Source organism: Delphinus delphis, chromosome X, assembly GCF_949987515.2.
Source record: "Delphinus delphis chromosome X, mDelDel1.2, whole genome shotgun sequence".
NCBI classification, from domain to species: Eukaryota; Metazoa; Chordata; class Mammalia; order Artiodactyla; family Delphinidae; genus Delphinus; species Delphinus delphis.
Genome location: NC_082704.1, coordinates 63722187 through 63746244, shown reverse-complemented (window position 1 = coordinate 63746244; position 24058 = coordinate 63722187). Strand labels below are relative to the sequence as shown.

Below are 24058 nucleotides of genomic sequence, written 5' to 3'. Positions count from 1 at the left end.
CATTTTCAAGTGTACAATTCAGGGCCATTAATTACATTCACAGTGTTATGTAACCATCATCACTTTCTATTTCCAAAATTCTTCATCACCCTAAACAAAAACTCTGAAACCTCATTACTTCCTCCTCCCAGCCTCTGGTGACCCCCTAATCTACTTTGTCTCTATGGATTTTCCTATTTTGAACATTTCATATAAATGGAATCATAGAATATGTGGTGTTTTGTGACTGGCTTCTTTCATGTAACATAATGTTTTGAAGGTTCATCCGTATTGCAGCATGTGTTAATACTGCATTTCTTTTTATAGGAATAGAATTGCTAGGAATAGCATTGCTGAGTTATATGGTACCTCTATGGTCAACCATTTGAGAAACTGCCAAACACTTTTTCAAAGAGGCTGTGCCATTTTCCATTCCCACCAACAATGTAAGAGGGTTCCAATTTCTTCATATCTTCACTATCACTTGTTATTTTCCATCTTTTTTTATTGTAGCAATCCTAGTGGATGTGAAATGGCATCCCACTGTCGTTTTGATTTGCATTTTCCTGTTGAGCATCTTTTCATGTGCTTATTGGCCATTCGTATATTTTTCTTGGAGAAATGTCTATTCAGATTATCTGTCCATCTTTAATAGAGTTTTATGTCTTTTTATTATTGAATTATAAAATTTCTTTATACGTGGGGAACCTGGTGCTAAACCATTCATAGACAACCTGCTTCTGGGTCAGGGTTTCGTATGTAGCAGAGCAGCTCCCTTGCCACAATCTATTGAAAGTCAGCCCTCGACACAAGGGTTTGTAAAATAAATTTTAAAAAAGAGTATAAGATGAAATAGAAACAAATAAGAGACTTAAAAAGAAAAAAATGATTTCTTTATATATTCTGGACACAGTATATGGGATGAGGTAGAGACCCAACTTCATTCTTTTGCATGTGTATACTAAATGTCATGGCACCGTATGCTGAAAAGACTATTCTTTCCCCACTGAATAGTCTTGGCACTCTTGTGGATAATCAATTGACCATAGATGTATGGGTTTACTTCTCCATTCTCAATTCTATCCATCTATGTATGTGTCTATCCTTATGCTAGTACCACACAATCAAAATTACTGTAGATTTTTTGTAAGTTTTGAAATCATGATGTAGGAGTCCTCCACTTTGTTCTTCTTTTTCAAGACTGTTTTGGCTATTCTGGGCCCCTTGCAATTCCATATGAATTTTAGGATCAGCTTGTAAATTTTTTACAAAGAAACCATCTGGGATTTTGATAGAGATTGTGATGAATCTGTAGATCAATTTGGGGGGTGTTGCCATCTTAATAATATTAAATCTTCCAGTCCCTGACCATGGGACGTCTTTCCATTTATTTAGGTCTCCTTTAATCTTTTTCAAGCAGGCTTTAGACTCATTTTCCCTTTCTTCCTCTTTCAGATAGTGTTCCTCCATCTCTGAAAGTTATGTCCTTCCTCTGCACGCTTGATTCCAACTCCTCCACATAGCCTTTCCCTTTCAATATGTCCAAATTTCTCTAGTTCTTAAAGAACTTCCTAAACATACAAGTAAAGGATGGAATCATTAAGGAAAAAAATCAAGAAGTTTGTTAACTGCTAAATATAAAAAAAATAATAAAATTAAAAGCTTAAAAAAACTGGGGAAACATTTGCCATAAAATTTTAAAAAGTTATTATCATTAACATACTGACTATAGGACCCATACAAATATATAACAAAAACACTAAGCTTCCAATCGAATATGGGTAAAGAAAATATACAGACAATTCACAAAAGAAGATATACAACTTGTAAAAATCATAAGCAACATACTTCAACCTCACAAGTAATTAATGAAATGCAAAACAATGAAATATATTTTCCTTATGAAATTAAGAAAGTTTTAAAAAATATAATAATACTTAAAACCAGCAAGGGTGCAGAGAACTGGTTTCAATCATATACTGCTGTTGAGAAAATACTGATGATGCAACTTGATAATATAAATCCAGAACTTTACATTTTTCATGTTTTTTGACCCAGTAATTCTTCTAAAATGCAATCGATGTTCTTTGCAACATTATTTATAAAAGAAAAAGAAAACTAACTTTCCAACAATAGAAGAATAGCTATAAATTACAGTACATTATTGTGATCAATCATTCTGCAGTCCATGATAAATATTTTAATGACATAGAGATATTCTCTCAGGATAATTTAAAGGGAAAAGCAGAATATGGAATTGTATTACACTATGATCTCAATCATGTAAATATACCATACATACATAATATGAATAGAAAAAATAATAGAGGTAAAGGAGACAAAATGTTGAGCACTTGTCTCTGAGCAGTAGGTTTTTATGATCTTTATCTTCTATATTTTTCTAACTTTTCTACAGTGGGCATGTATAATTATCTATAGTGCCTTGAGGTCATTACAGTATTTAATCAGTCCCCCATCAATGGGCATTTGGGTTGTTTCTAGTCTTCTGTCACTATGACCAACATTCAAGTGAATATACTTAAACATATATCTTTGTGCACATATGTGAGTATATCTGTAAGATAAATTTCTAAAACTGAAATGTTCTGGGACAAATGTGATGAGCATTTTAAATTTCAGTAGTTAGTGCCAAGTTATCCTTCAGTGAGGTTGTACCAGTTTATACGACCACCAATAATTTATGAGGGTGCCTGTTTCCCCATGATCTTGTCAACAAAATAAACAATTGTTTTATCTTTGCCAATGAAACATAGATGAAAATTGTATTTGTTTTAGCTCATTTGCATTTTATGACTGAGATTAAGCATCTTTCTATTTGTTTAAAAACCATTTGCATTTCTTCAGATGGGGAGACTGACACCCAAAGAGGGTAATATATTTAAGGGCACATACCTAATTAGTGACAGAATCAAAACTGGCTCCATAGTTTACTGAACATCAATCCTAGACTCTTTGTATCACATCATTTTGTTTTTACCTATACCACACATTACCACCTGATCGTATACTGCTCCAGTGTGCTGTCTTCATATCAAGATCATCAGCTCTATCTTTCCAAGCAGGTTGCAAGAAGTGCCATAAAAGAAAAAGAAGGGGCTTTGCAGGTGGCAGACTTGGATTTGAAACCCGTGTGTTCCACGTTCTTCTTCTGTGACCTTTGGCAAGGCTCAGTTTCCTCATCTATAAAAAGGTGGCAATAATACAGGACTAAATGACATTATGGGTGTAAATAACCTAGGATAGTGCCTGGCATAAAGATACTTCATAAACGGGACATAAACACACACATACATAGGCTTCTTAATGCCAGGATCTAGACCAGCAAGTTCTCTGTAACTTTTTATCATATCCAACACAGTGCAGGGTACCGAGTAGGTGCTAACAAATTTTCTTTGACTTGACTTGACTTGACGGGGTGGGGGCTTACAGTGTAATAGTGTAATACGGTGATTGACTGCACAGTAATGACTCAAAACCCTGAGGCTAACTGACAGAGAAAACAATCACGAGTCCCCACCCCCACCCCTGCCCCACACTCCCAACCCGACCCGCACCCACACTGCTCCTCAAGGCAAATCTGGATGGGAAGGGCAGAACTCCTAGGCTAATGAGGCCGAGCCCTCTAGCAGTTTTGATCACTTTTAGGAGTTTAGTGGCAAATGTACTATATGAGCTATATGGTGGGAAGCAACCTAAGGAAATGTAACATGGTCAGATTTGTGTTTTAATAAGATCATTCTGACTGCAGCGTGGAAGATGGATTGTATGGGTGGGGAGACTAAACCAAGAGGCTACTGCAGTTATCGCATCAGGAAGAGATCAGAGTTGGGGAGCTGGAGGTTGAAGGAAGGTATAGGAGAAAGAGGGGATGGTGGATGGAGCCAAATCTCTAAGGAAGAGGGAGGAACTTGGCTCCATAGCACAGGTGGAAGAATTCATTTATTGACAGAAGGGAGACACTGAAACACGAGAGAAGGGAAAAGGAAAGGTAAGTTTTTGAAGGAGACTGGGTGGAAAGGTGGTCGAGAAGTTCTGACTTGATGCTCTTGTCATTCAAAGTGAACTGGGAGGCACCATCTCCTGAGCATGGAAAGGAAGGTAGTAGGCAGCTGATTAGGGACACTTAGAAGGGTTTCTAGACAGCTGAATTTAGAGATCATGACTTTGTTGTGACTCCAGTCCATAGAGTTGTGGGCTTTTCTTTTTGAGAAAAAGTTATATGGTTATGGTGATTTGGATATCATGGGTTCCTGTCAAGAAAGTATTGATATCTTCTGTGGAGGAGTAGGAGTAGAAGGCATATTGCTGGACCTGAGGAATGAAGAGAATGGTGAGGGGAACTGTTGGCAGCAAGTACAGACCACGCTTTCAAGAGGTTTAGCAGAAAAGAGAAGAAGGGAGATAGGGCCATGGCTTGAGGAAGAAGTAAATAAAGAACACTTTGTGTTTATTTTTAGGGTAGCAGAGACTTCGAGGTCTAAAAAAGATGCTATGTATGTACTTTAATGGAGGTCATATAAAGTAATGTTTAAGAGCACAGGCTCTGTAGCCATCAGTGCCTGGGTTCATATTCTGGCTTTGCCATTTTTATTCAAAATTAATTAAAGTCACCTAACCTCTTTGTGCCTCAGTTTTCTCAATGGAAAAATGGGAAAAATTACGGTAACTAACTCAGGATTCTTGCAAGTAATAAATGAGATAATATTTCTAAAACACTTAGAACAGTAACTAGAGTATGGTAAGTACTTGATAAGTATTAGATTATTATTATTATTTAAGCAAAACGCACATGCAGGATATGATTGGGTTTGTTTTGCTTTTGGCAAACCTTTTTCCTTATTGTAAAAGTGATAGATGTGCCCTTTTTTAAAAGTAGCTTTTGAAAAATTATACAACTATTTTTTTGCTACAGAAAAATCAGAAAATAAAGATTAGCAAAAAATAAGAAAACAAAATTCCCTATCATCTTTAACATTCTGGTGTATATCATTCTGGATATTTTTCTATTCATTCAATAATGGTTTTCAAATTGTCTTTCAGTATGTGTGCCTGCATACAGCAAGGGGTCAGGCAAGTACTTTGGCTGAGCTTTTGAGCTTTGTCTCTGTGGCAGCTAGGGTTAATTACCCTAATACACGTGCTTGCCTCACTTTCCTTAACCCCCTACACACACACACAGGGAAGGCCAGACTCGCTGTACTCTGCCTCAGCCCCTGATTCTGGGGGCCCAGCATATGAGAGACCTAAGCCCTCCATCTGCTTGAAAGGAGAGGGGCGCTCAGACACCTTCTGTGAGGCTCTGGTTCTAGAAATGACCACCTTCTGGTTCCCCTATGCAGAATGCAGATACTCTAGCTCTGATTGTCCTAGATCCTCTGTCCTCTTGCTCCTCAAAGTGTGGTCCCTGGACCAGAAGAATCAATATCACCTGATAGCTTGTTAGAAATGCAAATTCTTGGACCCTACCTCAGACCTACTGTATCAGAATCTAAAGTTTAATGAGCTCCCTGGGTGATTTGCACATACATTAAAATTTGAGAAGCACTGGACTAGCACAGGTCCTTTCAATTCTAGGAATGAAGATTTTCCTAAATGTTCTTGAACATTAGAAATTTCAAGACTTTCCCACCAAAAGTTTTACCTTTCCTTAGGCCATTCTACTTCATGGAACAGGCTGAGCTTTGTGGATTAACAATAGGCCCAATGCTTTCCTCAGGATTCCAAGTGCATACCATTCAAACATTAAACATCTTTATGATCAAACTCAGTAGCCGGCAGATGGAACCAGGGAAAAGACTAAATAATTCTGATCCTAAGGGGGGATCCAATTTCTTCTAAGTACACAAGGTCAAACAATTTCCTCTCAGAAGAGAGGAAATTATGTTATCTGGCTAATGTGGGCCATGCAATCAGGGAATGAGTTCCCACCATCAGGTACAAAGGCATAGCTTCTGTGGGATGTTTCTGCCCCTGGTTTCTATACACCCTCCTAAGTCAGAAATGAGAAACTTCTATCAAGGGTCACTCACCCACTGATGTCGATTAAACAGGTAATAAATGAAGGGGACCCTTGAGTAGAAAGCAATTTTTTCAGTGCAATGAACTATATAACTTATTTCTTTTTAAAAACCATGAACAGAATATGACCTTATTCCATAAACATAATAGAGAATTACAAGATGTACTTCAGTTCTTTGTTATGGCCAATTAAGAAATAGGGACAGAAGTCAGGAAGAGGGGCTTCCCTGGTGGCGCAGTGGTTAAGAATCTGCCTGCCAACGCAGGGGACATGGGTTCGAGCCCTGGCCTGGGAAGATCCCACATGCCGTGGAGCAAATGAGCCTGTGTGCCACAACTACTGAGTCTGTGCTCTAGAGCCGACATGTCACAACTACTGAAGCCCATGCACCTAGAGCCCGTGCTCCACAGCAAGAGAAGCCACTGCAATGAGAAGCCCGTGCACCGCAACGAAGAGTAGCCCCTGCTCACCGCAACTAGAGAAAGCCCACACACAGCAACAAAGACCCAACGCAGCCAAAAATAAATAAATAAATTTATATTAAAAAAAAGAAGTCAGGAAGAGAGAAGGGCGACTAAAGAAGGTGAAGGAGAAAGACAAAGAGACCCAAAGAAAAAGGCAGAGAAACAGACATACATATACATTTAGGGACACAGAAACAGACATTGATGGTATTGACATTGCCATAATTTTCTCAGGTAATATATGACCACCAAGACATTCACACACCAATTCATCAAACTATCTCATACTTCTTCTGTGTCAGGTGCTGAGGATATTAAAGTGAGCAAAATAGACAGGGTTCTGCCCTTAAAGAGCTCACATATCTAGCAGGGGAGCAAGACATTAATCAAGTAATCACACAAATAACCATTTGATTAGTTTCTTGTTTCTGTTGTAATAAATCACCACTAATTTAGTGGCTTACAACAACACCTGTTTATTATCTTACAGTTCGGCAGGTAGGATAGAAGTCTGAAGCAGGTCTCACTGGGCTAAAATCAAGGTGTTGGCAGAGCTGCGTTCCCTTTTGGAAATTCTAGGTGAGAATTCTTCTTCTTGGCCTTTCCGAGCACCACCAGGAAAAAGGCCACACACATTCCTTGCCTCATGACCCTTTCCAACCACCTTCAAAGCCAGCAGCATTGCATCTCTCTGAACCTCTCGTTCCTTGTCACACCTGCCTGTAACTCTACCTCTGCCTCCCTCTTCCACTTTTAAGGACCCTTGTGATTACATTGGACCCACCAGATAATCCAGGAGGTGCTCCCATTTCAAGATCAGTTGATTAGCAACCTTAATTCCTGTAATGTTAATTCTCCTTTGCCAAGTAACTTAACATTCACAGGTTCTGTGATTAGGAGGTGGATATCTTTGGGGGATCATTATTCAGCCTACCATGCCATTTAATTACAATTTGTGTATTCCAGAAACTATTGGCTTAAATGGGGCTTTGACCTTCTGTGCACAAGTACAGAAGCATGGCATTTCCTAGAACTATCCTGAGTTCTGTTCTTTGCTGCCTACATGTGTTTGTGTTTGTGTTTGTGTTTGCTGTTTCCTCTGAGATGCCCTTCTCCTCAGTCTCTGCATGTCCATATTCTAGCTCTTTTAAGGCCTTGCTTGAATGGTACCTAGACTTTACCAGGTGGAAAAATGAAAAATAAACTTAGTTCAGAATAGTTCTATCTTTAGGATTCTCAATTGGTGCTTAATTGGACTTGTGAGGAAGCCACTGTATTAAAAATGAGTTCTGATATCTTAAAATAAGAATTTCAAAGTACTCACACTGGATTTTTCAGACACTTCTATTTGGATCACAGAAGGAAATGAAAGGATAAAGCTAAACCCTCTAGGCACCACCGAAGAGAGACAGAAGGAAGTGCCCTGAAAACAAGCTTGTTCAATGGCAAAAACAGAATCCTGCCTCTTCCAGTTAGTCATGTGCCACTGAGTGAATAATTTAATTATTTTAAACCTATTTCCTCATCTGTAAAACACAATTATAAAAGTGACTAGTCATAGTGCCTGACACATAATAGGCATTCAATAAATATTGCTATGCGAGAGAAGATTCAGAGAGGTGAAGTAACTTGTCCAAGTTTATAAAAATAGAACCTGGCTCCCAAATTCTAGCATATTAAGATCATTTTGCTGTTTCTTAGTTCTTTGGAAATATGACTATTCATGATCCTTCTGGCACATCTCTATAACTCAAGAATAGTTAGTTGCCCCTATCCTGACAGATGTCACTACACTAACACAGAACTTTCTGTTTTGTTCCCTTGTGAATACAGCAGCATTTCTCATTTGAAATAGAGGATTTTGAAGTACTTGGTACATCAATCTACCTCATCTGAGGAAGGCTGAATTATTCCATCCTTGGCTCTGAAGGACACTGAGATCCAGAAAGCAGAACAGTGCTTCCAGATCCTATTGGTCTAAACTGTGCTGAGTGTGGTGAAAGAAGAAACAAATAAAGATCCCATTGTACAGTTATCACACAGGAATTTGTTTCCGTCATCTTGGTTCACATACCCCTCTACTTCCCACAAACAGTTCTCATTTTAAAGTTTAGTTCAGTACCAGTTATTCTGAAAATTTGCTTAACGTGGTCTGACAGATTGAAAAAAAATTGAATTGGAATACAAGTGTAATAGGAAGCATCTGAACAGAGTGGAATGAGAAGTGGAATAGAGGCTAGAAGACGTGGGTGCCCTTGGGTATCTCTTCCCCTCTCTGGACCTTTGTTTTTCTCGACTATAAAGGGAGAGGGATAGGCTACAGGGTCTCTAAGACCCCTACCATCTTTAGCACTGTATGATTCTATAATTATAGAATTATAATTATAAATTATAATTCTAATGTATAATTTATTATAATAAAGTATAATTTATTATAATAAAGTATAATTTATAAATTACAATTCTATAATTATAGAATAATTATCCCATAATTATTCTATAATTATATTCTATAATTACAATTATAAATTATAATTCTAAATGATAATTTATAAATTATAATTCTATAATTCCCCTACACACACACAGACACTGAGGTATTAGAATATAAAGGGATGTGTGTGTGGTGAGGTGTGGGGAGATGATAGTTTGGAGAAAGGGAAAAAAATTGCAGGCAGGTACTTCATTTGAGCTTAGCACATACGGTGGAGTGTGCAAGATATGGAAAGATAGGACAGAATCACTTGCTAATAGAAAAATAGGTTTACTTTGCTAAGGATAGGGTCCAAGCAAGCCTGTATCACTAAAGCCTTTGAAGGCCAACCTCTATGCTGTATATTATTGAAAACCTACCAAGAGCTGGTAATGAACGAACAATACCTCAAATGATTTATATTAACCATGTTTCTTTTTCTTTTTTGTTTGGTTTTGTTTTCATTGAAATGTATTCAGCGGGCCAGACACAAGCTTCTACCTGCTTTGCTACTGGCAGGTGGGGACAAGCAGCTACAGAAAAAAATGATCACTATTTCACTCTTCTATTAGTTTTTGTAGTTTTTGTCACAAGATTTGACTATTATAAAACCTACATCTCAAAAAGTATGCCATATGCGTTGTTACGTAAGAGTCAATATAAGCAAATATTGCCTCCTACTCACTATAAACTTTGTCCAGACCAGACAATTTAAATATCGGCCTAATTTGGGCTTTACAGTTATGAACAATCAAATGGGAAGTTACCAATTATTTGCTTAAAAGCTGACTTTACAAAAGCGAATTTATATTTATCTTGATGTTTTGTCATGTATAATATATAACCCAATCAGGTGACAAAGCTATAAGAATCAGATCCTTAAACATGTTTTTTCATTTTCTGCAGAGTTCCAGAAGCAGTAAGAAACACAGCTCTGAGAGTGCCCCTGGGCAAAAGATAGAGGAGGTTACAGCTTGTGGAAGTGGTAATTAGAGCCAATTACAACTTGACTTACCTGCTTTGTCATTAAAACGCCTGTCAGACCTCTCATTTTTCTAAGCAGAGGAAAAGAAAAGGTATAGCTTAGTAGGGGAGAGGGTTAGCTAAAGGGAAGGGATTTCTAATTGTTCACAAACTTACTGTGTAACTTTAGATAAACATTGCCTTTTGGCTTCAAACTGTGCTTTGCTCACAGCTAAACCCTAACTCTTGGAGCTGAAAAGGACCTCAAGAAATCACCTGGTCCAGTCTCCTGCCTTCAAGAAAGTAAGGTATTATTATAGTCCCATTTTCCAAATGAGACATGAAAGGCTCAGATAAATTGACTAGAATATGTCTTCTGCATCCTAAGTGCCAATAGATTTGATTTTGGTCTTTTAGCTTAACTGTCACGAGGAAAATGTAACTATTCTCCTCACTTTTCTCACAGATATGTTGTACACAGGCTAACACGTAATAAGCACAAAGCACTTTGAAAATAACAAGGGAAGATTATAAATATAACATTACCAACTGAGATACTAGCCCTTGGAATGGATGGGTCTCAAGGAAAAGTAACAGGAATGGATTTAGCCCTTTGAAGAGTTAGCTTGAGGAAAGATATAGAATTACACTCGACTTAAATGGACCAAACTCACTTTCTGCAAATAATGTATACGGGTTAATTAGGAGTAAAGAAAAATTGTGAAAGAACATGAATGCCACTAATGCATTTATCACTATGTTTGAGAGGGTAAACAAAGAGTAAGTGAACTTTTGCATGTAAAATCAGAAATCCTGAACAAATTGGGCTCCTTGGGGAAGGGTAAAAGGAAATAAGGTTTTTCTTACAATTTAAGAAGTTCACTATCCTATACAAGCTCTGATGACTGTGCCTTTTGTCCTTAAAATTGTCAGTAGTCTGGTCACTGAATGCCTAATTATCCATCTTCCTGTCTGCAATCTTTCTTCACCTAACCATTCAAATTACCCCTGCCCAAATCACTATCTTTACCTGCTACTTTGAACACATCTGCTCCCTCACAAACCCTTGTTATCCTCCGTATTGAATTACTCATTCAGGATTTCAAGGTCCTCCATCAATCCACTCCAATCTAGTCTGTCTTTCCCGATCCTTCTCTAACCTTTGTTCTTTTTCTTTCAATACTACACTTTCTCCTCATATACCTGAAACAAATCCCATCCTTGCATCTGATAAGTCATCTCTCGTCACCTTTCTTGAAAACCAGCACATATCTGATGTGAGAACTATAGGCAGGGGGCTGAGTCTACTTAATAGGTAGAAGTCTCTCAGTAGTCATCTGATATGATTACCCAAAGGAGATTGGAGCCAAGCTCCCCCTCCCTTAACGTGTTTCTATCAGGGAGGAGAAGTGAGGGCATAATGTTCAGGAATAGAATGCGGAAGAGTGCTGCTGGGTAGACTGCTTGGAAAATGTGGCAGTTCTGAGTATTAAAAGAGGAGTATTTTAGGATTTGTCTCACCCTTTCATTCCTTTAAAGCTTTATCTTTATTGTTTTTAATAGAGGTGTCAATTTATATGCTGCCTTCCTTGTCACACATCCCTTGGTGAAGGTATGCAGTGGTCACTATCAGAAAGACAGATCCCTAGAGTGGGGGGAGGAAGAGTGATTTCCATAGTCAGCCAAGTAGGCACAATGGTTTCAGGAAGGTTATTCCAAAGAGAGGGTGGCAGTATATATTGTATAGAAATTTTATGGTAGTACATACTCTAGGGAGTAAAACTAGGGGCCGCAAAGGCCATTCCCTTATTAGATCCAACATGAGTGATGTGGGCAGTTTGGTTACCTGGCAGATATTGAGCTTAGAAACAGTATATATTTTGGCTTTTAAATTTTTATTCACTTCCATATAACAGCATATATAAAATGTTGCACAGACAAAAAGCATTTCTGGTCACTCCTTTGAGATTGGCAAAGATTACATACTTTTGAAAAAAAAATCAACGGTGGAAGAATTTTCATCTCTAAGGGTAGATTTTATTTGGAGATAGCCAAAAGTCACTTGAGATTAAGTCTGGTGAACTAAGGTGGGGAATAACCTGAACATAATTTTTCGTGAAATAAGCACGTAAAAGGATGACCTATTTTACTGTTAAAATATCTCACAACATGCCACCCTCAAAGGAAACGATTTTTACTGGGGTATGTAATTAATTCTTTAAAGTTTTGTTTAGGGTACAGAAATATGTATCTGATTTTATGATACTAGAGGGAGAATGGGCATAGCTCAGGGAAGACTACAAAATATTCACCTTCTTTGGAGGTCACGTAACAAGGTTTCCATCAACCTGCTATTGCTCCGGGATAGTAAGCAGCTTTTGTATCAAGTGTGGAGTTGTAGCTCTGCTTGACTTAAATGAGTGACGCAGCAGTTGGGAAGCAGGAAATGGTACTGGATTACACACAGACAACCAAAACTAACACAAACACACATAGACTTCCTGGGATGTAAATTATTTTTGAGGTTTGAGATCTCCTTTTACAGAATTTAGTATATAACAGATTTAAAAACCAAACTTCTTGACCTCCCAATATTAAATAACTAAATGTGCAAAAGAACCACCATTAAATAGCACATAAAAAGCTATACATTTTCTATGAAACAATATGTGCACAGATTTTCAAAGCTGTGAAAATGCAATAAAGAGCACAACACATTTTGGTCACTTTATTAAATGACATTAAATAGTTTAAGTTTCAACTACTAAACAGCACTTTGAATGGTGAAAACACAGATAGTATTATTGTCATACTTGAATGCTTTTCTTTAAAAACACAATTCCAGTCCTTATATATATTACAAAACAGCCTTAAAGGAAGAAGTGACATCTTTTCTACAGTACTTAAGATACTCAATACGGAACTGAAAAGCAGTCTAACAGAAACAAAGGCAAGTCTTCACAGCTGTATGATTTCAGCAGCCAAAGCTGGATGATGGACTGAAACATTACTATACAACTGGGACAAAACATATACAATATCACAATACTAAGCAAAAAACGCTTTACACCCAAAGAAATAAAACAGGTTACAAAATGTGGAGAATTTAGCAGGCAAAACTGTATTACAAGCAACATTTTAAATCGTCATTTTTTAAGCCATTGCAACTATTTAAAACATCTAAAACAAATATAAAAATGAGCCTTTTAGTATTTTATAGATGTGATTTTGTCTTTAAATATTTGTTAAAGCTTGATGTTATACTCAAAGTACATATTATGTAGCTAAAATGTCAAGTGAAGAAGAGTATGCAAAGTGGTCCAAGTTTTATCTCAAACTTTCTTATTTCCAAATCATTCTTCTATGTATTATCCTTTAAGTCATAGTTTCATTAATGATGAAAAAGGTTTAGAAGGTTGCCTAAAATTTTGACACCTATGTCTTTGAGCAAGCAATCAGACCATGATGAAAGTTCACAGGTCTAGTAAATCAGGTTTAAAGTATTCTGGACTTGTAGAAATACCAACTGATAACAGTTGGCCAAAGTATACTGTCTTCAAATATTTATCTCATAAATCTTGTCTCTTTCATTTCTTCTAAAGTAAAAACACCCCCCCCACACACACCAATTGAATGAACTTGATTATATGGCTGGCATAATATCCAAATACATGGAATTTGTTAGTGATAACTCACCACGGGAAGGTGGAGGGTGGATCCACCAAACCTCAAAATTCTATATGACAAACTTAGTACTCTTGGATGTTTACCACTAGTTTTTCATGATCGAAGTGGAAATCTCTTAATCATCCTAACAATTCAAAACAGTTTTAGCTAATGTTAAACTCATTCCTCATTCTAATCCAGTGATACCTAGAGCAAATCCTCCACCCAGCTTTCTCTTTTTTGGAATTCGTTGGCCATTTCCACTACATGTTACGTCACCATCTCAAAAATAGTTTTGCCATGTTGAGTTGACTCTCATAGTCTAACAATCTTTTTCTTTAAGAAACTCAAGCAACCAAATTGTACATGAATAAGCTTATAAGTCATTTTTACAGGCCTGGATTAAGAAAAATGACAATGTAATGACTTTCTAGTAAAACCTCATAAAAGGGCATTAGAGATTAATTAATTTTGATCAGAAAATTGCCTCACAGATCTAAACTGAAAAAAAAAATCGAGCTTTGAAACATAATTTACGTAAGAAAATGTAGTTGGGAAAAAAGAACATACTGATGAGAGAAAAGAAGAGCATAGAAGCCAGTGAACCTTATCTTTAGGAGGAATTATTTCACAGTACTGACAGTACTGGGAATTGTTTTAAAGCACATTCCTCATGTGAACTTAAAGTCAGCAATGGTTCTGCCATTTTGATGTTGTTTATAAAACAGGGTGTGAAGCTAACAACCACAACATCATCCTTAACCTCCTAAAATGCTAGAACTTGATTTTGTTAGTCCACATCCCACTGCCAGCAACAGGATGAAGCACTAGCACTGACACCAAGCAGTTAAGAGATGTGCTTTATATTAGTGCCAGGAGAGAGAAAATTCTTGTGTGGAAGATAATCCACAACCCTGAAATTTTACCAGTAATTATTTCAGCACGTGTAACTGAAAATAAAAAATGGCAGAAAGACTACAGAAGAAAAAGGAATTCTCTTCTTAAGCTGTACTTAAGGCTGTTTATACAATGCTAAGATAACTGCAAGACTCCTCCAAGTTTTAGAGCAGTAGTATTTAAGAATATTGCACACAATTCTGTGTCAAAGATAACCCTTAGTTTCTAATTTTCAGTCACAGACACGATAAAGTAGGAGCCTAGTTTCAGACTTCAGTCAAAAGAACATTAAAACCATTTCAATCACTTTAATCAAGAAATGGATTAATACAAAAGTATTTTGTAACTTGAGGAATCAACTCTAAGAACTCAGCTGTGTGTTTTTATATGTAAAGAATGAATATATAAATCTGTATTCTTTCATAAATCCATTAATTTATGACAATTTTATGGTCGCTAAAAGCAGGCATAAAAATTTAGAGAGGAAATCTGTGGAGTTGTTACTGTTATGGAAGGACTTGTTTTCACTGAAAACAATTTGAAAGATCTTCTGTACTCAGTGTGTGTAAGAAGATTCTAGGCAACATCACTGACAAATGTCAGGAAGAAATGGTATGCCCTATTAAAAAAATTTAAAACTAATATGGAAGATTGCCATTTAAGGGGAACAAACTATTTATACAGTTGAGTTCTGTTAAGTCATTGATTCCTAAAAAAATAAAAGATCTTTCTATGATTTTAGCAATCTTTTAATCTTTTAGTGCAAAATCACATTGATTTCCCTTGGGAAGGTCCCGGATTTTTGCTTCTCATTGGGGGTGGTGCACGCTGTAATGGTGGTGGCTGCATACCACCAGCCACTGACTGATACATTCCTCTCATATCAATCTGCTGGTAGTTAGAAGGATTCATGATTAAATTTGGAGGCTTTGGCATCATGAGGTGACCCAGTGTTGCTTGTTGATAAGTCATTTGCTGCTGTTGCTGCTGATTGTACTGCTGCTGGAGCCTTCGGTTCATAAGTATTCGCTGAACACAGCTGATTAACTAAAGAGAGAAAAGAGAGCTGTTACAAGTGCATGACCTGTCTCAAAGAGGCAGTATCAAGTTTTGAGTTAAAATCAATTTGTTAAGGGGGTACCATACCAAAAGGGAAACACATTATTGTTATCACCATTACTAATTTGATGGCATTCACAGGACCATTACTGTAGAAACCGGTTAGTAACACCATTTAGGGCTAAATTCTCTTAATGACTTGACTATTGTAGTGCAAGCAGCATTCAGGTTAGTTGCCATAGTAACCCATCCTGCACTGTGATTAGTCTCAAGTATTAGTTACAGCACTTTTTTGTCAAGTCTCCTTTCTTTGTCATTCTTTTGAATATTTCACCTGATGACAGACAAACAGTTTTAGTGACAAACACCCAAGGGAAAAGGCACTTGCAGTGGGAATAATTCCTACTTGGAATGGCTCAAATTTCCTAAGATAATTTAAAACCACATAATTCTACAGTGCTTTCTAAGTAAAATTCATGCCACAGAAATTGATTCCCTGGTGTCAAGAGTTGAAATTTCCCAGTGCAAGGCAGATGGCTGGCAAAGACCATGCTAGGAAAGATGATCAAGGATCCTGGAATATGCTAGTCTTTTAAAGAATTACATAATTTAGTAGGAACCTGTGTCATGTATCATTTATAGTTCCACTTTTTATCTCAAATTAAATATATTAAAAAGTATACATATTTGTGGAAGTTGTTTTAAAATAGTAAATGTGGTAAAAAGTCTGGCAAAAATCCCTTTTTAGATGTCCAGAATATACAAAAATAAAATTATAGGAAAGAGAGTCTATGTAAACTTCAAGGAGACCCATTTGGGAAGTTGTTGCTCCTTTGCAACAAAAGACATTACCTTTATTTGACATTACTAGGTTTTTAGATAAAGTTTCTCTGGGAATAACCAATGACCATCCATCCGTCCATATGAGGGAATGGTTATTGACACAGATGTCACACAAACCGATTATTATAAATTCAAGAAAATTAAACATAACCTAGAGATAGTCCAAATTCTTACCATCTGTTGTTTTGTCAATACGTCATTGTAGATTGCTTCTCTTCGTTTAACATCAAGCTCCTGGCTGGCTTGTCTACTTAATGCTAACGCCTGTACCTGGGCCTCTGAGAGATTCATGTTTTCCTTCCACTAAAAGAAAAGTTTCTATTTACTCCTTATTGCAGTAGAGTTGAGAAAAAATAATTAAGGTACTTAAAGATACTGAGGATTTTTTAAGTTTTTTTTTTCCTTTTCCTTTACTCTTTTCTAAAGAAGACAATGATGTAAAAGCCGGGTACTAAGTTGTCCACTATTGTACAAAGGTTACCTATGTCTGGAATAAAACTATTTGGATTTAATTCATGCAACTGGTAATTAAAGTACATTTATGTAAACAATGCACACATTTCTATGATTAACTGATTTCCAAATTCTTAGATTTTACATTTCTCTTTTGTGCCAACATCCAGGTAAAACTGAATTACATATAGCTTGGCACTATATTCCAGTTTATTAGTATTTTACTGTTGCAAATCACGTTATAAGGATTACGCTCTTTTCCCCATGGAAGTAATGAGTCAAACAACAATTAAAAATTAAAACAAATGGAGGGGGGAGAACACAAACTGCAAGTTGGAATAAACAACTGCCAATTAACTTACTACAGCTGAAATTATATCTTCAAGAGGCTGAATCCTCACTGCTGTCACACTGTTTGTTGCTTCCACAACTTTTTCTCTTCCCTGATTAATGAGGTCCTAGAAGAATGCAAGAAATAACTTTATAAGGGCATGTAAAAGACAGCATAGTTTTAAAGTATAGGGATCCTTTCTCTTGCCAATTTATAGCACTTGGTCTTAAAACTCTTTAAATAATTGAAAAGAACAGCAAAATTCAGCATCAATAAAATGGAGTAAAACTCATCAGTGAGGGTCTTGTTAGGAAGATAAAAGTTTGGGTTCTATTGCACCAATATTTTAATAATTTAAATGACTCCATAAACACATTTTAAAAAGAAAACCACAGATTAAATTATTAAATTATTGGTATATTAAAACCTAGTCCTTCTTATTTAAATCATAACTGATTCTAGTTTTCAATTACTTATTTCAAAATACTGTGCATTATCGTATACTTAATGTTGCATCTACACTGCATTAGAATATAAATCAATGTGTGTATTTATCCTGTTTATTCAAAATATTTTATAACTGAAGAAAGTGCTATTTCCCTAGCCAGTCAGCTGCTCTATTGTTCCTTAATTAAAATTATTCAAACTACATTAATTCAAGGCCTGATTCCCTTGTGCTCTGAACAAACCACATTTTATTATACTATGCTGGTTCAAAAAGGTCAAAAAATAAAAGAAAACTTTCTTGGTCTATTCAGAGGTAATCTTTTGGAGAATGTGATATTCCAGCATAGGGAACCTTCAACAACAGGGCATTTGAAATTGCCTTTAATTCAAGTTAAACTACTTTTGTACTTCACAACATACCTCCAGCTGTTGATTACTCATTGCTGACAGGGCTCCCAAATTGAAAGGAATATAAGGAGTTTGAGAGTTGAAACTGACAGGGGGTAAATTGGTCCCAGTTGGTATGTTGAAACGCATGGTCAGTCCCTAAAAACAAAAAAATATGCACTTTCCACATTGTGATTTAAAACTTGAAATTCTACATCACCTACTGGTTTAGAAAAAAATCCACATTCTCAGATCTAGGAAATTATTAACACTCTTTCACACACAAACAAAACACCCTTTTCACCCGAAACCAAGATCTTCTTACATAGAAAGCTTTAACCCCTAAAGGTGTACTCTTTTTCTGATAATTCCCACAGAATGGGGCAACTCAGAGAATTCTGATGAGACTACTAAAATCACAACGTTAAAGAAGTTTGGTACAATGAGTTTAAAAAGGATTCAGGCATTAGGATAAGGTTTCCCATATGCTCAGGCATATTTTTGCTCAAGTGGGGGTGGTGTTTAAAACAGATGTGGAACTATTTTAAATAAAGTTGCTGCTGGAGATTGACACTAATGTCTAATAATGGAGTCTTTCTGTGTTCTGATAATCAGTCAAAACTTAGATTTCATGGTACACATGCTAAAAGCAACATTTACTCCTACCTCCAAACTCTAAGCTCCTATATGTCTGTTACTACTGTGAGGGTGTTGATGGAAGTTAAGTGATGCTAAATATATAGCTTCCCACTAATCTCTCAATTTAGCAAGTGCTAATCAGAAATGAGGTTACTACTCTTTAAGGGGAAAATATTTTCTTCTCTCCTCTCCTCCCACTCTATCACCAAAGGTACCGAAAAGCCCATAAACAGAGTCTCCTACTTGGAGACTCTGTTCCTGAAGATTCACTACATTACTACCTGTTCCAAATGTGACGTTTTTCTTCCCCCACTGTTCTTTTAAATGACTAACATAAAAAAAAAGCATTTCAAATGAACTACCTTCTTCTCTGCTTCATACTCAGCCCAAGCTGCTTTTCTTTCTTCTTCAGTCAACTCTTCTTCTTCTTTGTGGTCCAAAAGAGAATCATGTTCATGATATCCTACAATGTGTTCTTTATGTATTTGAAGAAGTTCTGCAAGTATGGTGTCCTGTTTAGAGGGGTTGAAATAATAATTATTTTCTCCCTCTGGATCATATCTCCATAGATCTTTGGCCTACTGTTAGACTAGAAGCTAGAAACTGGCTGCTATACATATTTCTGATATATATGATAAATTACCTAGAAAACATTCACAATACATGCAACACCAGCCTCTTACGTAAGAATGTTATGTTTATACAGCATGTTTTAGGGGCTCAATTTTTTAATGACTACTTTTCATCTTTCAAGGTTTTTTCCTCCAACTTTTTTCTAACTTTTTCATATGCATTTTGTTTTGTGCTTTGTTCTGAGTTGATAAAAAAATGCTAACAGAAGTCTGCTTAACTCAGAGATAACACTGAATGAATGTGCTAAAAATCATGGCTACTCCTGTTCTTACATGTTTAACAACTTTATTTTCATAATCACTTCAGCTACCAACCACTATACTAACAAAAACTAAATTTAAATTAATCAAAACAGCTACAGAACAGTTTAACTGGAACATACAATCCTTATATTTCAATTGTAAGAAGGTCAAATATAAATTACACTGTAAGGACACACGGTTCAAATTTAAACTGATATACACTGTTTATCAATTTATTATCATAGTGTCTTTTTTAAAAGTCATAATGTCTTAAGCCAGTCTTTTAAGGTTAAAAAAAACTAAAAGCTTAAAAATTGGGATCATTTATATACTCAGTAAGAACACCAAACTCCTGCTCTGTGTGATTATGATTATGAGAGAGACACACACAAACGGAGATTTGGGGGGCAGGGGGTTAAAGTGAACCATGGGTATGTTACTTGCTAATAAAAAATTAAAATATTCACAAGTTGTTTATTAAGAAATAAAAGATGAAAACCTGGATATATAAAAGGCAAATTAATTCACTTTACAAAAGGATTTTCCATAGCTTCTAACAGCAAGTTTCCTTAGAACACACTTTCTAAATTGAGTGTGAACTTAGTGAAAGAACGTAAATAATATTTGACTGGCCAAAGGAAGGTACAGCGAGGTATATAGCACATTAAATTTAAACTTAATCTGCATCTAATAATGCTTAATGCCTCCATAAGTTTAGCATAGACTTTTGTCTATGAAAAGAATTTTGTCTTTACATCTTCAACCATACCTAGAGTATAGCGTCCAACACAGGGTAGGGGCTCAAATGTTTGTTAAATAACTCAAGATGAAAAATTCAGCTCATGAGGCCCTAAGTTTTTTTCTGTACAAGAGCAAATGCTGACACCAATTCCAAACATTCTGATATTTGGCATCATGTTAACAAACTTTTTATCTTGCTACCTCAATAAATAATCACTTCATAATTTCACGAAAGAAAAGGAACTGATTTTCTTAATACATACAGCTGTAATTGAGATTTTATAATTCATTTTGAAGGCATGTGCTATTTCTTTCGTTGAAAACATTAAAAGACCATACAAGCAAGAGGGCTCAAGAAAGTCTACTGGTGGAACACATATATGTTAATAAGTTTATTCTTTTAAAATGTTAAGTGAACATTTCTCTCCTGCACCAGTGTAGAAGTCTGCCATCAAAGCTGACTTCTCTGGCCTATGACATATAGAACAGGTTTATCATCACTAGATAGATCTCCAAAGTTCAGAGTTACTGATCAGGCAGGCAGGGAGATAGGGCAGTCTGAATTAAATTCTGTTAAAAGATAATGCTTTCTTAGATGTGTGTCTCCCATGCTTACCCCCCAAGCATGACTCAGGAGAGAGGTATGTAATAAAACCAGATAACATTGACTAATATTTTTAGCAAGTGACCATGCCAAGTACAATTAGGAAAGTTAGCTGTTCTACAAAATACCAAATAAATTACAAGGTAGAAATGTTCTATAGATAGTCCCTAATTTTACTTCTGTCTAACAATACGTGATGTTCTTAACCATAGTCAAAAATCACTTCATTTCTCTAAGACAGCAACCTAAGGGAAAGACCAGGAGAACTGTGTGCTAGGAACTGAATTTATTTTTCAGCTGTGTGGTTTCTCCGTAATACTGGATAATAACTTAATCTAGTTATGACTATAAGTTAAACATGGATGAAATATTCTACCATCACATATGTAACAGGATGAGATAAGAATAGCAGGAATAAATGAAATACCCAATTATTTGGAAATAAACACTATGTCAATCAAGTGTAATGTTTATTTCTCAATTATAAATACCACGATCCATACATTAACTACTTTTTATGGTTAGAGAAAAACCTTTCCAGAAATGCATGTATGCAGTGTGCATACATGCACACACATACACACAAACACACCCATATACACCCTTTTAAAAAGTGTCTGTGATTTCAGGGAGCTTTATCAAGTTAGTCCTTAGCATCCTGTAATTTCAAAGTCCAAACTTATCATCTTGAAATTGGTAGAAACTGATGTCCAGAGAGGCAAAGTAACCTTTTTCCAATCACAGAGCTAAGGACTAGCTGGGACTAGAAGATAAATTTCCTGACTCCTATCCAGTGATTATTCTATCACACTGTAAAGAATGACTGTTTTCTTGAGGTATAGTGCCCTCTATTTCCCAGATCTATTCTCTTAAAAAAAGAAAATTCCCTAAAGGATTCCAGGGGAAGGAAAAACTTAAGTAGGTCTATTTTTTCTCTTTTTAACACCTTTGTTCTTTCTGAAGTTTTTAAAAACAAGTATGTGTTAATTTTTTAATAAAAGAAAATATAAAAACTGAAACAAACACAATTCTTAGACAAAAACTTGTGAAAGGCCAGTTCATGCTTAGCCTGAACCTGACATGAACTATTTTTACCATTTTCATCTTCAGGAGATATTCATTTCAGGAAATCCCATTCTAAAACCTTTAAATATCTTCTCCCCACCAATTCCAGATTTAAGATCTATGCTATCAAGTCAAACATGATTGCCTAATTTTAAGGTCAGATTATGATAGAGGTTCAGCTTCTGCCCATGCAATAACTTTCATTTTGACCCACAGTCAACTAAAATGTCAACAAGTCAGAGGAAAAGTGCATGTGACTTAGCTTTCTATCATTAAAAAAATTTGGACCCTTTTCCTAAAACATTACCTCCCTGCTAACATCAAGCCAAAAAATCAATCATATTGCTACTACTGGCTACAGCACTCCCTTCTTTTCAAAGAATTTTTAAAAATTTTAATGGAAACGATGTTAATATCTATTATAAAAACTAGAGATAACTACTGGTAACATTTGTTGTATATCCCGCCACACATTTACACTTAACACACGTGTGTGCACACATTTTCACATAAAAATGGTATTGTACTATATTTAAAACCTACCTTTCTGCCTTAATATCTTTCCATGAACATTATTTTACATTAAATACAAACTTTCATTGTTTTTAATGGCTGCAAGGTGTGAACATTATATAGATACACTTTATCATCTATTTAATTATTCTCTTCAGAGTTTATCAAGACATTTATGCCACTTCTAGTTTTTAATTATCACCAAATCTGTAATGAAATAGGTTAATGGATAAATTTTAGGGACTTCCCTGGTGGCACAGTGGTTAAGAATCTGCCTGCCAATGCAGGGGACACAGGTTCAAGCCCTGGTCCGGGAAGATCCCACATGCCACGGAGCAACTAAGCCCGTGAGCCTCTGCTCTAGAGCCCATGAGCCACAACTACTGAAGCCCACGCGCCTAGAGCCTGTGCTCCGCGACAAGAGAAGCCACCACAAAAAGAAGCCCGTGCACTGCAACGAAGAGTAGCCTCCACTCACCGCAACTAGAAAAAAGCCTGCCGCAGCAGCAAAGGCCCAATGCAGCCAAAAATAAATTAATTAATTTAAAAAATTTTAATGTATTATTATATGAACCACTTGTTCATACAATAATATGCCGACAATACTCAAGGACTCAGACGAGTATGTTTACCACTATCTTCATTTTAACAAAGAAAAGACATTACATAAAAGTTAACTGACTTTTATAGGAACAAGATTCATTTATACATTTCAGAAGCATGAAAGCAGAAATCTTTCTTTCTTCCAGAGTGTTGTGTAAGACACAAATAACAGAAAGAAGATACAGGATTTCTGATACAAACTGTTTCTACATCTTTCCCATTTAAATTAATTGCAGCATACTGTCAATACAAGAAACTTGATGAGATTAAGAGGGCAAAAAAGTATTTGTAACAAGATCTTCAGAATATTTCTTTGGGAAAAAGTTTTGCAAAATCTAGAGCAAGTTATAAAAGTTAATAAAGAAAAATTTCATCCCAATATACAATATAATCGTGGAGAGGTTTTTTGTTTTTTCCCCTTGAAGCATGCATTTATATTAGTTGCTATAGTAACACTATTATTGAAAACAATACTGGAACAGAATCTATAATCACTAGGCCAACAGTCATCAAAATGAGGTTTAAATTACATCCAAATGTGTACCTTTACTTTTCTTTGTCTAAACTTTATTTTTCCTTAAATAAGTGAAAAAGCTTACAAGCTGGGAAAAGCATGGTCTATATTCTAGCTAACAACCTAAATTAGTTTGAGCTTCAAAATGACTAGTTCAATTAATAAAATAAAATTAATGATAAACTACAAGTTTAAGTTAATCTATTTAGAAGTTTAAAGTATTTGGTAAGCTGACAAAAATTTCCGTTTCATTAATTCTGAAATTCAACCTTGAAAATAAAATTTTTAAAAAACAATCAAGACTTTGCCTAGAGGTGGGGGCAAGGATTTGCCATGTTTCAAAATATTTTGCTTGCCATCACTTTGAACTTGAGTTTCATAATATCTGGAAATAAAATGTCACTAGAATACTTAAGTGTCACAGGACCCACTCAAAAAGCTATGAAAAAATTCCTTTTATTACTTAAATAAGTCTAGATTCTTAATAAATAAACAATATTCC

General features: G+C 35.9%; 1 protein-coding gene across 16 annotated transcripts in view; it reads right to left on the bottom strand.

Moving 5' to 3' along the window:
• Window positions 1-12622: 12622 nt before the first annotated feature.
• Window positions 12623-24058, bottom strand: part of ATRX (ATRX chromatin remodeler) — a 242762-nt gene continuing 231326 nt past the window's right edge. For all 16 annotated transcript variants that reach the window (XM_060001635.1, XM_060001638.1, XM_060001644.1 and 13 more), the window contains 5 exons: window positions 19004-19153; window positions 18036-18161; window positions 17200-17295; window positions 16559-16687; window positions 12623-15529 (listed from right to left, as the gene is read on the bottom strand). In XM_060001635.1, coding sequence (XP_059857618.1) covers window positions 15251-15529; window positions 16559-16687; window positions 17200-17295; window positions 18036-18161; window positions 19004-19153 — 780 coding nt within the window. In that variant the 3' untranslated portion in view covers window positions 12623-15250. The remainder of the gene's footprint in view (window positions 15530-16558; window positions 16688-17199; window positions 17296-18035; window positions 18162-19003; window positions 19154-24058) is intronic.